Below are 15231 nucleotides of genomic sequence, written 5' to 3' on the forward strand. Positions count from 1 at the left end.
GGATATTAAACAATCAATATCAATTATGTAAAAAATTTTTTTGAAAAGTCCATGAAAAATGGGTTTTATATCTGGTCACAATTGTGATACAGAAGTATATACAGACAGAAGTATAGACAGACAGATAAACAGAAGTATAGATAGACAGACAGACAGAAGTATAGATAGACAGGCAGACAGATAGACAGACAGACAGACAGACATACAGACAGCCAGAAGTATAGACAGACAGACAGACAGAAGTATAGCTAGACAGACAGGACAGACAGACAGACGGCTGGATGGACGGATGGATAGATGGATAGAAATCAGTTCAGTCTTAAAGAGATTTCATGTGAATAACACAGAATGACATATAGTGGACATAGACTCCCTGTGTTATACCACCGGTCACAATTGTGACCGTCTTCATTTATCTTCAGCCTGACAACAGAATAAACCATGTATTCATATAATTACAATATGTATGTATAGATAACCCTTTCATGATTAATGTGCAAAAAAAAATGTATGAGCTATTCAAAAATTAACTTAGAAAATGTGCCTGTCATTTCTGAGCTTTCACGTCTTCCTTATGTTAAGATGGCAGTACCAAGAAATAAATGTGTGTGGTCACATGACCAAACTACCCAACAATGTTAGACCTGCCCAGAACTCATGTAGACATCTTAAATTGGTATTATACATGAATTTTTTTTTAATATATATTAGAAGTTGCTTTTTAATACCACACTAAAATATGTGAGGAAAATTTGTGGTCACAATTGTGACCAGTGGGATTAAATGGGTTAAGATAGCCTACTGTAAAAATGACATATCTAGATAAGCACTGCATGTCCCTAATGCAAATAATGAATATTAGATCAAGAGAACTAAAAATTAACCTGTTACAAATGTTTTTTCGAGTTTGGTGCATGACAAATACCTCAGATTTACCTCAGACTTATAGTTAGGAATGAATGGCACTTGTAATATCATAAAGTGATTGTTTGAATTATTTTTTGTGTTTAAGAACAAATGAACCAAGAACACAGCCTACTTTCCCCACTCTATACGGTATAAACGCTGAAAATATTATATTCATGTTTTTACATGATTAAAAGGAAAGCAAAAGTCAAAGAACAAAAGGTATTTGGGAGGATTAAGCAACATCCGTTTGAAGGACTGACGTCACTGCTTACCTGTAAGTGGGCGTTGGATTTACCTGTAGCCGCAGGTAAAATACGGCACGGCGGGGCGAAGGAACGAATCTTACCGATCAAAGCTTTAGTATGAGCAGAATCTGAAAGCGCGTGTTGCGCGACGAAATCGACACGTTTGACCCATTTCCAGTCAATGAATCAAAACAAAGCTCGATAAAGTGGAAGTTTTAAGGAGTCAAAAGGAAAATATTTCACACTCGGCTACTTCCGCGATCTTGAACGACTAGAAGTTGCGTTCAAAACAATTGAAGATTTCATCCGAGCCTATGCGGTAAGTGTCTGACACTTTGACAAACCATCTGCTCTGTGACACGAAGCGACTCAATACAACGCTCGCAATCAATGGAACCCGGTGGACGCGTTCTAGAGTGGGTGTAAGGGGTATTTCCAAGTCACGATAGCCATAAATGTGTCAGTGAAGTCGATAAATATTGTTGTTTTACAGCCATGGCATACAGACGAGAACAGCTAGAGACACTCGAGACTAAAAATGAAGAATTCAATATTGTACTTGACAGACAAACTGCATTTATCAATCAATAGAGGCAATGCATATTCCATCTGTTGAAATGCTCCCAAATAAAGTGTTTGGGACTGGCCAGAGCGCACTTTACATGCCTGCTTTCCGCCTGACTTAACTCTATGTATACTCACAATGAACAGAAACAAATAAGCAGACATTTCTATACATTTCATTCCCCATCCATGTTATAGGCTATCTGTCAAAGGTTGATGACAAATGACAATACTTATCATCTATATCTGGAATTCACAGTTTTGGATGGCATGTTGCTTTCTGAGAATCGTTGACCATATTCATAGAAAACACATCACTCTTGACAAAGAAAGCAAAAATCAAGCCAAACACTGACTGTATGAAAGGTGAAGTCACAAGGGAGTGTATTTAAAAAACGCATGTAAAAAAATGAATAACTTGATGATCGAGTAATTCCTGCCCACCAAAGAAAACCCTCTTTCCTCAATGTAAACATGCTAAGATGTAGCTCAATATTCGCTTTTATTTCATGAGTAATATTATTAACATCTTGATATGGTTGTGCTGATATAACCGCTCCAAACCATGTTCACATGTTCCAGGCTCGTATAAATAAACAACCACTCTATGCTATCTAGATGCAGATCAGCTTGCTGTTCACATGTTTGAAATGCCTTTTGGAGCACAATGCACAGAATGAAGGAATCCACTGCGCAGTAGTTTGACACAGCATATGGTCAGTAATATATTGGTGCAATGTTGATGATAAACATTCTTGCATTATTTGATTTCACCATTGCACGAGTGTGTTGTATTTGCAGTTATATCTCCAGGGTTAAGTAAGTCATTGTGCAATGAACATAGAAAGAAGAATTCATCGCCTGTTTAACACTTTGATGTTTATCTATATTCACTAAATAACATTGGTCATTTTTCTTTGCAGTCATTGTTTACACTGATTTTTTTGTTTTGTTCTGTTTTTGCTTTGAACATTTCTTTGAAATACTGCATAACAAGACCTGTTTCACATATCTTTCATCTACAGAGTAACTGCAACAGCAACACATAAGTACTTTAATAACACAGCCGTAAATGACATAAAATGGTTAGGCTATCGAGAACTTGATTGAGAACTACAAACTTAATGATCATGAAATTTACTTTATGTGAGGAGAAAGACCACATTAAAGGGTTAGTTCAACAAAAAATGAAAATTATCCTATAATGTATTCGCCCTCGAGCCATCCTAGGTGTATATGATTTCTTCTTTCAGCCAAATGCAATCAGAGTTATATTTAAAAAAAAAAAATGCTGGCTCTTCCAAGCTTTATAATAGGAGTTAAAGGTACATGAGATTTTGAAGCCCAAAAAAGCACATCCATCCATCATAAAAGTAATCCATAAGGCTCCAGGGTGTTAATGAAGGCCTAAAAAAAGGGAGGGGGAGGGGGAGGGGGAGGGGGGGGGGATGGAGAGTCATAATTACAAGAGTTGTAATTTAATGGCCAAATCTAAAAGTTATTTTTTGAGATTGAAGTGCTGTTTGCTGCAACGGCAAAAGATGTTCATAATGGTGTATTTTAATCATGCGTGCAATGTTCAGCAAAAACAGACTCCGCTCATTTATAAATGTAAATAAATGTAAAATGACATTCATGAGCCCGTTCTACGATTGAGCTGCGCTGTTTATGTGTGCGGTATGATTTCTGCAACCTGATAACAGTTGTGTAAAGTAACAGATTACAAATACTCTCATTACTGTAATTGAGTAGTTTTTCTCAGGAATTGTACTTTTTTATTAAGTAGTTTAAAAACAGTGTACTTTTACTTGAGTACATTTTAAGTGCTGTATCGGTACTTTTACTACGCTATTTTCCCTAAACCTGCCATTGCTACATTATGTTTATTTTTTTTCCTGTCAATGTGATTTTGGCTAAGGCGAATAATCAGTCCTGTGACTCCATGCGTCAAATCAACCATGATAGCGACCAGCCTAGAGTGAGAGGCACGCTGGTTACTGTATGATGCATGTGAAATTGCCTTAAATAATTACAAAAAATTGACTGCAGAATATAAAATGTTCTAATACACGCACAAATGTTACGTATTCTGTTAGCGCTGCACGATTTTGCGGTGCCATCTGCTGGAAACACTTAATTTAGCGTGATTGTTTGCCAGGCTTCAAAGTGCATTAGGCATTAACCGATCGTCACTCAGTACGTTTACATGGACAATAACACTCCGATATTAACCTGATTAAGACAATACTCTGATTAAGAAGCTGCCATGTAAACAGCGATTTCGAATGACCTTAATCCGGTTAAAGTCATACTCGAAGTAAATGTAAATCGAATTAAGACATGTGGCGTATGCCTATTTTAGTCGCATTACCGGAGAGCATTACAGACATGTACACACCTTAATCTAACAATTAACGTTGTGTAGCAGTTTTCGCCGCATTTTGTGACAGGACACACATACACACCAGGCAAGTGCCGAGGGGAAGGCTTTGGGGGCTCGTGCCCCTGCCCTTTTTACAAATTAATCAAAAGTGCCCCTCCCAACAATCATCAATAATATTGCGGCCAATAAAACAGAATGTGAATTATAATTAATATAACAATGCGTACAAAGCAGTAACAAAGCGTTCAAACGTTTATCTTTTACGTATCTGTCAGTCTGAAATGTCGTTGCCATGACGTGTTGCTATGGTGCGTGTCTTTCTTGACAGCTCATTCTGACACTGCCTCCTCTATATATTTTTCTTTTTGTTGTAATTATTCTGCTCATTGTAAAAGTAAAATACAATAAATTTGTATCTGTATTACCATATTTATAATTGTGACCAAACTGTCTGCTTACAACAGCGGTCGGGAACCTCTAGGCTCGCGAGCCATATGGGTCATTAAGTGAACGCCTGTGGCTCGACGGCAGGAAAAAACAATCACGATTTTGAAAATGTTTTCATCATTAATCAAACCTATTATTCGAAATGTAGCCTGTCAAGAAAGAGGCAAGATGTGCAGTGTCTCTGAGACAATATATAATATTACAAAAATAAAACAACGTATATATATATATATATACTTTTTAATGTATAAAATATATAAAAATCACTCGTTCCAACAGTGACACCCGCAGGTAAAGTTACAGCGGGTTGCCTGAGCCCATTGAATTTTAACACCCCTGGCAAAGTTGCGATATGATTGGACGTCGGACAGCGTAGCATGGCATGGGGACGTAATGACGTGTCATTAATCGAGCTATGTTCTATAACATGTAAAACGGGAACATGAACGGAATATTCTAAAAGCAACTCATGTAAACACCTTAATCAGAATGTTGTCTTATTCAGAATAAGGTCAATAATTAGATTACTGCTGTCCATGTAAACGTATTCACTGCTTGATTTTTGTCCCTTACATCGATTTCGCTCAGCATGTAAACGCATTAACCTGCTTTCTGTCGGCTTATTAAAGTGCATATTTTAATGTAATGTGTTCTTACATGGCGATTAAAATTTTTGTCTGTGTATATAGCAAATAACTTTAATAAAACATCAGATTTATTTTCATTGTAAACAAATTATTTTCATTGTGAAGTGTATTCTTTTTACAGAGAAAACATCCATTGAAATCAAAGCAGTACAATTAATGCGTCTTGAAAAGAAAGAACTGTTTTTTTAACGTAAAATTGTTCATGTACAACGCTTTGCAACCTTTTTTAATCAACCGCAAGAAAGCCTCTACAGAACGGTTGTCATAAATGTTATCAGATTATTGGTTGCTTTCTCAAATATTACATAGCTGTATTTTTAGTGCTAGCAGTCAAAAATAAAACTTGGAGAAATACTGAAATACTGTTGGTGATCTCTGAGAATCATCTATAAAAGAGTAAGCTACATTTTCAATTTGCAGGGTATAAGGTGGAATAACATTCATTGCATAATACTCCCTACTCTTGAGTACTTTTAAAAGGGCTACTTTTTACTCCTACTTTGAGTAGTATTTAGGACAGGTACTTCTACTCTACTAGCACTACATTTTTTGACAAGTAACAGTACTTTTGCTTGAGTATGCTTTTTCAGCACTCTTTCCACCACTGCCTGATAATATTGGCTCTTGAAATGTGCCTAAGCATCAATGTTTTGTGAACTTTCTCAGCTCTGATCAATCTTGATGCATTTATGTCCACATTCCTGCAGGTCCTGAATGTGGTGAGTTATGCCTGGCCACAGCACAGGAACACATCACAAGACGCGTCCTCCTAGCTCAAGCCGTTCTAAGGCTGATGGCTACAGGCAGAACCGCACATACTCCAGGGACAGCAGCACAAGTCAGGAGACCTGCAAGGAGAACTACAGCGAGCAACCTCGTTGCATAGACTCGCAGTTCCCCTGTAAAACCCATCCTCACTACGCCAATGGACGAGGCTCGGAAACCCTGGGCTTTATACCAGGATCTGCAGACTCTCCTCAGGGTACTCAAGCCTGTGGCTCGTGTGCCTCCCTCGGCTGGAGTGGTTGCAAAGCTCTGCTGTGCTGTATTCTCACCTGCGGGCTTTATGGGTCGCGCAAACCTTGCTTGCCACCCAATGAGAGCTCCACTGACAACACTTTAAAACCTGACCCAGAACCCAGGAAGCCCAATGGATTGGCACTGTCCAACCCCACATGTGGTGTAGGGCTTGAACCCAGCAAGCCGAGGGCGCTACCGAGCTCTAACAGCTTCAGGTATGGCGACGTCTACTTCGCTGGCAAGAAGGTGGAGTACCCCGTCAACTCCGAGGGACCTCCACGGCGGACCAGGACAGCAGGGAAGGGTGACAACCAGCGGCCTATCAGTAATACCAGTATCTACTCTAGGGAGGATTTGGATCTAGATGACCTGGATGATGGCGGCACTGATATCGACTCGCTAATCACTAAAAAGCTTCTAGAACTTTATAAAATGCACCAGATTGAGCAGCTGGCAAAATGCACATCTGATGTGTCCTTCTCTCGTAAAACCAATGAGATCAGCGATCTGATCAACAGCATTGCTCAGGACTACAACTTGGAGGAGCAGGAAGCAGAGTGCCGGCTGGTTCACGGTGTCATCCGCATCAGCACCCGCAACAAGTCCTCAAAAGGTTACAAAAGCAAAGACTATAAATCGCATGATGCAATACAGCATACTAACGGGAGGAGGGATGGAACGCTGCCCGACAGTGGGAATGAGACCATGACCTTAACCTTTAGTTATGGTAAGTGATGGTAGTTCTTTTTGTAAGAGTGTCAGTAGGGAACGATGATGTTTTGAATGTCTTTTGATGATATTCCTCTTTCCCTGCAGGGGATCCCGAGGTGCTAGTGTCTGAATTGACACCGTCAGATGAGCTTGCCCGAAATATGAGAGGCCACAGTGGGAAAAGTAAGTGTCAACATTCTTGGTTCTCCTTATAATTTATGTTCTAGTACAGCCCCCATGTTGGGGCCAATTCACACTGTACTGGCCAATTTTGACCAAAGGCAACAGACATGTTTGCCTTGTTTTGTCGGATCAATGTGTTACCCATGTCGGTGTGTCTGTTTCCATTTGTTTTTCCGCATCTGCATTTGTCGGGTCTTGGAATGTCAGAGAAGTGACCTACTGTAATCTGGTGACTGTCACCGTTGGTCAGCGAGGTTGAATTAGCCTTTAGATGGCTTGATGTGAACAGATAATTTACTCCCAGCCCATGGTGCCATGTCAATTCTGTATCGGGATATGAACATGGTGGAATTGCACCCTGAGGATGGGGTATTCTTTTCTCAATGCCCTATTGTAATGGTTCCATTTCCAAACGTTTCTCATTCTCTACTTTCAAATTGGCATTCCTGCTTTTGATCTTCACCCCCCCCAAAGAATAATGTCCTCACCCATCCCTCCATAAACTGTAGTTGCTGGGCCTAAAGCTTCTGACCGTGAAGCTTCTCACCTCACTTTACAAGCATTCTTGAGGGGCCTTAGCTTGCCTCCAAGCAGTTTATCCAGTATTCCTCCATATCAGATCACATCTACCATTCCTCACATAATGGTGTTGCTCTCATTATGTAACTTGTCTGAAGGTCTCACTTTTCTGTGGAATTGTTGTGCTTTGGAATTTTTTTATGATAGAGATGTGTACAAATGTGGGGTCTCTTTACAAACAATACAAAACTATATATTGAAATTTTTTTTTACTTAAAATTGTAGTTCAGTTTTATTGATTATGCAGAAAGGCATTAAGGTGCAGTCACATTTAATGTTGCCCTGCAATATTTCGCAAGTGAAAGATAACCGGACCAAATGTGACAAATACTATGAATGAAATGTGTTAATATTGACGATGAAATAAACTTCCAAAGCAAACAAACCAACACATGGGAATCATTTTATAATACTGAAGTGTAGTTTTATACACAACTGCTGTACTGGAGCTTTATACAAAACTAGAGTAAATATGTTCCATTTTGCTTTGTTGTGAAGTTACGAAACACTGCCCACATAGAGGTCACTGCTAAATCAAAAGGCTTGCTATAGACCCTGTCCCAAATGGCACCCTAAACGCTCACGGTCTTCCTACGAGTCCGCACTTTCGTGACGTAACGCACTTTGACTGTTGGGAAGAAGTCGGCTGCGGGGCTCACTTCAGTGCGGGCTCTGCAAAAGTACAGATATCGACCGCAAAGGGGGCGCTCACGAGCTCCCTTCTGAAACCAAATGGGACACCCTACCCTACAAGACCCTAAGGCCCTGTCCCAAATGGCACACTTATATGCACTTTCGGTCTTGTGGACTTAAAATGGCAGCCGTGTGTGCATGTCCGTTAAGTCCACGAGACCGTAGGGTGTCCCATTTGTCATTTTAGGTCTCAGAAGTGTGCTTGTGAGCGCCCCATTTGCGCTTGACAGTCAAAGTGGCGCTACGTCACAAAAGTGCAGACTCGTAGGAAGACTGTAAGGGTTTAGGCCGGGTGCCATTTGGTACAGGGCCTGAGTGCATACGAAGTGTGCCATTTGGGACAGGGCTCTTACAACAGCGTCATATTTGATTTTTAACGGGAATGAATGCGAGCCTGTGAGGGATAAGCATACATCTCTTTAGTGGGTTGTACTGTTATTTAATGTGTTTTTGGATTGTTCTGCTGATGCAAAAATAACTTTCCAAGAAATTTCAGTAGACAAAAAACTCCAGACAACATGAGCTGTGTAAAATTTTGAACTAGGGGCTTTATACAGCTTTTTATGCTGAATAATAAAAGTGATGCCAATGAAAACACGGTAAGTCTATCCCTCACAGCCTCGCTTTCATACCTGTCATGGCGCTGCTCTGAATAAGGTCTATTGGTCGACAATCAATTCGCATGTTATAGTGCACCAAACTCAAACCGATTAAAGATTCTTACTGATTTCCATTGAAATGACTGGATTTTGCCTGCTAAAATTCGCCTAGCAACGCTACATGTGACTGTACCTTTATTCACAACAATTGTTGTATGCCGAGTTGCACTCAAATGTATACACAAACTTCAAACCGCTTGTAAACACCAACATGTTCTTTTCCTTCACAGATTACTACTCGAGCTCGGCCACAGATTCATCAGGGGTTCCGCTATTGCGCTAACACGCCAGCTGTTTGCTCTCAATTACTACTGCCTAACTAGTGTTCATCTACTGTCCTTGTGCTCCTTTCATATTTCAGTGTAAGCAGTTATTATGCTAAGGACAGTTTGTGTTTTTCTGAATGCCCAAAGACTGCTGTGGTCCACTCAGAATTAGGCACAGCTTCTGTCATGTTCCTACAGAGTGTAATGTTAAACAAAATGAAAAAAAAAAAAAAAAAAAAAAATTGCACTTAAAGGTTCCCTACTACCCTTGCCAGAAGCCATGCGGATAGTTACACAATGGACAAGTTTCCTCACCAAGCCTTTGGCATCAAAGGGTATTTAAGTATTGGATCTAATTATACTTTCGGAGACAAGTCTGCTGTCGTCCTAAGTGGTGATGTATCTATTAATATGCCTGTATTGAGCACTGATTAATAGCAACAAAAAGACTTCAATCAGTTGCTGTTCTTCGGACTGCTTTGCTCTGATAGCCCGTCCTTCAAATGTCGCCTCAGATGAACAATTGTTCTTTGTTTAAACGATTTTAATGCAATATAATGTTTTTTTGGGACTGTTCACGGTCAGGTGACACCCACATCTGTATGGTGGAATTTTGCAATACCTTGTATAGATGTAGTTTTTTTGGTAACTTTTTTTATATTGAAATAAAAAGGGAATTTCCCCTCATTTTTAGTTTTTACTCTTTGTTGTATTCATTTTAACTACATGCTCAATTTTGTCTATTAAAGTGAACAAATCTAGTCCTGTATCATGTATGAAATATTTATACTCGTACGTGTTAACCACAGAAAATTTCTCTCTGTACCGCGTAGCATTTTTCTCAGAAGATTGCATTGGTGTCCGCCTCCTCCCTCTGTTTCCCTCAGGTCACTGTGCTATGAACTTGTTTGGCTGGTTTGACAATAGAAAGGAAATAAAATCCTAGTAGTTTGTTGGAGTTGTACATTGCGGAGGAGGGGCAAACTCCAGAGAAAATTCCCCTTTCAACTGTCCTCTTTTCGACACTATGCCGCCTACAGTAAATCAGCAACTCTGATTTACGAGTCAAGCTACTTTTGTGTAGTACAGTTTTTAAGGATTCATTGGAAGAAATGACTAATCATAATAATTTTCTTTTTGGAGCTAAATGTGTGTGCTATAATTTTGTTGTATTGCTTTTGAGTTGTAAGACAATTTAGACCCTATCAATTGCGAGATGGTGACATAGCATGATCTTTCTTAGCTAATTGTTTGGTCAGAATGTCAAAAGTTCAGATTTCTAAGATAAATGGATACCATAGTGAAAGACTATGTGACTGCAATGTAGTCGGATACTAATTCAAATGGTTTTTGTTCTATATAATGCATTGTTGCATGTAGTATATTTTAAAAAGACAGTTGGCAATAGGCTATTATTCCTTATTATATGTGTAGAAATGAAGTAAAACAGCTTTTTAGTTTGTGTTGGCCTTTATCATCACAAGAGGGCACCATAGTACACACTATCATACCAGAGGAACCGGAACCTAGAGCCATAATAGGCTGTGTGTGTGTGTGTGTGTGTGTGTGTGTGTATATTTGTTTAACCTACATCTAGAGGACCAAATAAACCCTACAAAGATAGTAAAATGTGAAAATTTTGACAGTGGGGCCATTTGGTCGGGCCCCATGAGGTTGCAAATCATACAAAGTGATGTTTTTTGAAAATGTATTCGGAAATGATTCGTAAGTTTAGTGTAGTAGGGGGGTTAAATATACAGTTTGTACAGAATAAAAACCATTGCGTCTATGGAAAGCATATGTAAAGATATAAAAAGTGTCTGTGTGGTCATGATATAAGTTAAGATTATTTAGTTCTTTCTTTGTCATTGGTTTTGTTTGGGAAATCTGTAAATTGAGTACTATTCTGAAGTTTTTGTAAAGAAATTGTACAGAAGTCCAAACATTTAGACTGTCCAAAAAAGCATACAACTTTTATAAATATCTTATTATATATATTGCATATTGTGTACATACTCTAAGCAAATACATAAAATGTGCATAACTTTTGTCCATCCATGCTAGGATCACACTATCTTACAACGCAATGCAAATTCTAACACAAATTTATATATCAAATGCCAATGAACCATTTTGATTTTCATTTTCTAACGTGCAATGTTTGAAACATTTTAGAATTGCGAACAAAACGAAGTAGACAGTCAGATTTATATATATATATATATTACTTGACATCCTGACATCACTAAAGCAACTGAATGGAATTTATTGTCATTTTATTGAATTTATAAGTCACTTGAGCAATCAACTGCTATAAAAACAAATGTGCAGTTACGTGCTGAATGTGCAAATGCTGCATCTACCTCTGTGCCGCTGACCCCGTAGTGTCACCATGAGACTTCCTCTGGTTACACAAACAAGTAGCAACAGACACAACTTTCTATTACAATTGCGCAATTTGACAGTTATTTAGAATTCTGTATAACACTAGCAAAGCATGAGGATGCAGAAACTATCGTTTGCAAAGCTTTGACAGGTTAAAATGAATTAAATTAAATACTAGTTTACTAATCACTGAATAGGATGCAAAAATATTGCACATTGTAACATAATCACACAACATTGCATGTTTAAGAGAGTGCCGTTCCGTTATCATTCATCTCACTGAAAATGGAATGTCAAGTTGTATTTGCATTGTAGGATACAGTATTGTGCGCCCGGGTGTTCCATACTGTGCACAGTATATACGTATACTGAGAATTCAGGTGTAATTTATTACAATAAATAGGAACATGTTCTACTAACATTGGACAAACACACATTTTCAACATTAGAACTTTTGTTTTAGCATTTCAAAATGAACGAATGTGCAAAATGTGTTCATTTTGAAATGCTAAAACAAAAGACATAGATCTAATGTTTTGCTTTAGTATTTGCTTTGATAATGACGTTTTCTCCATTGATTTTTTTTTTTGTCTTTAAAAAGTCTTTAAATACTTTTTTGAGGCTGATGTGCAGTAATTAAATTGTTTTAGGGCTTCTCTTAAGCATGAAAATATAATTGTGAGAATTGTTCCAGAACTATTTATAAAAGTGATTTAGAAGTATATGGCAAACACTAGACTGATAATGCAAAAATGTGTAAAAATAGATTTAATTGCAGTATATTTATGAACATACATGTTTTCCTCAGATTCAATCTAGGTTTCTCACAGAGACAATATATGAACCGCGCAGAGATGTTTTCTACATTTTTATCAAGCAATACTTAGTACTTTTAAAATCCATCCCATTCAAAAAGATGTGCTTCTATCAAAAGGCAAAAACAAAAACAATCAATACCAAGACATAAATCACATACGTGTAACCTAAATACCATTACAAAGGTGCAGTAATTTCATCAAACTGTGTAAACAAAGACGTGCTAAAGTAACTTTTTTCAAATGTTTCCGATGTAACGTAGTGTGATTTTCATCCAATGCTTGCACCTCAGTTTTCCCCACCAACACAGGAGAAAAGAATGTTCTGTTGAAAGTCCGAATTCAAGCAGTCCGTGAGTCTTTGGTTCACTACCTTGTGAAAAGCATGTCAATCAGCAAGTCCAGAAGATCTGTCTGACCAATGACCGGCCGAAAGAAGAGCTCTGTGATGAGGCTCGGAGTGATGGTCTTTAAAGTGGATGCGGTGAGGAGGATGCGAGCAAAACGCCCTCTATCCTCTGGATGAAGAGGTACCAGGACCTCCTTCAGGGCGTGCTGAGCTTCATATTGCAAACCCTCAATGAACAGAGACGCCTTCAGGCCAGGTACATCTGCAGATGGAAAATAATCGGTGAGTGAGTTTTTAAATCTGTGGCTAAAAGCAATACTTTTGGGTAAAAAAATATTTTATTTTTATATGCCATTACTTTTTAATCAAATATCATTTAAATATAAATTAGTGTTTAAATAGTTAGTACCTGGATTGAAGATCACAGTGCCTTTCAGATAAGCGTACTCCTTTGGGCTTAAATCCAGACTCCAGAACTTCTTGAGGCACGCTTTAAGAGTCTGCACGCCTGCAATCGTGGGCTGCTCTTGATCGCAGTTCACCATCTCCTGATTGTTGAGAAGAATTCTTTTCAGCATGCTGGGTGCCGGAATGTCATCAACCTCGAATCGAACCCTGTCCTGGGCCAGACCCAGAATGAAAAGTGGCGCCCAGCAGTTCTGCAACAGAGAGAGCTGGTCTTTGGGCGGTAGCTGCTGGAACGCTGGCAAACTCTTCATGAAGTGCATCGTCTTGACCAGCACGTCCGAGGCAACCTGACACGTCTCGTTGGGTGTTTTCAGACAGACTTTTCTGCGTTTCTCGCAGTGGCACGTCTGAGGAACCCGCTTGTAGTTCAGCTCGTTCTGAGTGGACTCGCCTTGGCTGAGAATGTTAAAGAGGATGGCGTTCGCCTGTCCATTGCTGTAGTCTGAACAATCACATTCACAATCCATGATGTCTCAGACGCGTGGTATATTCTAGAACTCAAAGGCACAGTGTCTTAACACCTGAACCTCATGTAGACTGAAGCTGTGAGAGACTCACATCTGTCACTGACTCGGCTCCTATTTATAACAAGCATTCATGTGGTTGAACTCCTGAACCTTGACCAGTCAATCGACATTTGCTGTGAACAAAACAACTGCCCTGTGCTGTTTAGCAATTGGATAAATTGGTGATAAGGCCTCTTAAATGCAAAACCCACTGTAGGCTGGGATATACTCTAGGTGAGGCAATATTATCTTGGCAGATGTCATTACACCAGGCTGTACCAAGCGACCAAGGACTCCTTAAGTTTTATGGTCCCTATCATTACAGACTTACAGCCTATAAACCTACAAACTGTTGAATCCAGAACAGAGAGAAGTAAGAGGTTATTGACCCTTGAGAACGGGAAGGATGACTGTTACTTCATTAGTTCAAGAAGTGTTGCCTGAGTGAGCCACAGTACAGAAAACCATTGTAGCTTAGAAGCTCACGCAGACATTAAAGCGACAGTTCACCGAAAAATGACAATTCTGTCATAATTTTCTTTCTTTTGTGTAACACAAAAAGATGATATTTTGAAATATATATATTTTTTGTCCCCCAATGTTCTTCAAAATATATTGATTTGTGTTCCACAGAAGAAAGAAAGGTTTGGAATGGGAATGACATGAAGGTGAGTCAGGGGCGTCACTAGGCCCATTTTAGGAGGCCTTTATAGTCTGCATTATTCAGTCTGTTCTTCAATCCGTAGCAGCGCAGTACCAGTGCCAAAATCAACGTGTGTGCATTTATTGACAAATTAGGATATCTGCATCTGTGTAGTTCTTTGTCATAAATGCAGTTTACATAATATGACGTGGGAGCAATTCAAGACGGTTTCGCATCCAATGTAAAATCTGGGCTTATTTATTTATTTTAAGAAATCTAAATGGCATGAGACTTTGTGACTTTTCCTACCCTTGCTATACTTCAAATTTCAGTGCAATAAAATGGCTAAAATTTGTTATAATATTGATTTTTTATAATAAATCCACAAAGCAAAACACGCAAAAAGAACAATAAAAGGGAGTGGAAATGGTAAATGAGTGGTCCTCTGCAGCCATCTACTGGTTATAGTGGTGATTTCATGTCATTTTCATGATAAAAGTGTTTGTTTTCTACCAGGTAACAGAAATCCTCCACTAAAGCATGGCACATTTTCCATGTGATCTCTATGAATGAAAATGAGACATGTAAATCTTCTTTCAAGATAAATTTACTGCAGAAATGTATAAAAAAAAATAGTGTTTAAAAAAAAAAATAAGGCCCGGTCTGACAGACAGGTCTTAGATTAAGCCAGGATTAGTCCAATTAGGACATTTAAGCATATTTTATAAATGTGCCTTATAAAAAAACATTACTGGTGTG

The 15231-nt window shown here is 38.7% G+C and overlaps 2 protein-coding genes across 3 annotated transcripts; one reads left to right on the forward strand and one right to left on the reverse strand.

The window, feature by feature from the left end:
• Window positions 1-1208: 1208 nt before the first annotated feature.
• On the forward strand, window positions 1209-10066 carry kdf1a (keratinocyte differentiation factor 1a). Of its 2 annotated transcripts, XM_079838065.1 has the most exons (5): window positions 1215-1473; window positions 2337-2434; window positions 5903-6942; window positions 7032-7109; window positions 9271-10066. In XM_079838065.1, the coding sequence occupies exons 3-5, from the start codon at window positions 5922-5924 to the stop codon at window positions 9321-9323; spliced, it is 1152 nt and encodes a 383-aa protein (XP_079694191.1). In that variant the 5' UTR covers window positions 1215-1473; window positions 2337-2434; window positions 5903-5921; the 3' UTR covers window positions 9324-10066. The 2 variants fall into 2 exon arrangements, with proteins under 2 accessions (XP_079694190.1, XP_079694191.1); XM_079838064.1 differs by lacking the exon at window positions 2337-2434 and having other exon boundaries at window positions 1209-1473.
• A 2214-nt stretch (window positions 10067-12280) lies between these two features.
• nr0b2a (nuclear receptor subfamily 0, group B, member 2a) lies at window positions 12281-13891 on the reverse strand. Its single transcript, XM_079836639.1, has 2 exons — window positions 13265-13891; window positions 12281-13117 (listed from the first exon to the last, which is right to left on the reverse strand). Exons 1-2 carry the CDS (start codon window positions 13788-13790, stop codon window positions 12876-12878), a joined length of 768 nt encoding a protein of 255 aa, XP_079692765.1. The 5' UTR covers window positions 13791-13891; the 3' UTR covers window positions 12281-12875.
• Between the last annotated feature and the right edge of the window lie 1340 nt (window positions 13892-15231).

This window comes from Gobio gobio, assembly GCF_949357685.1.
Source record: "Gobio gobio genome assembly, chromosome: 15".
Taxonomy (NCBI): Eukaryota; Metazoa; Chordata; class Actinopteri; order Cypriniformes; family Gobionidae; genus Gobio; species Gobio gobio.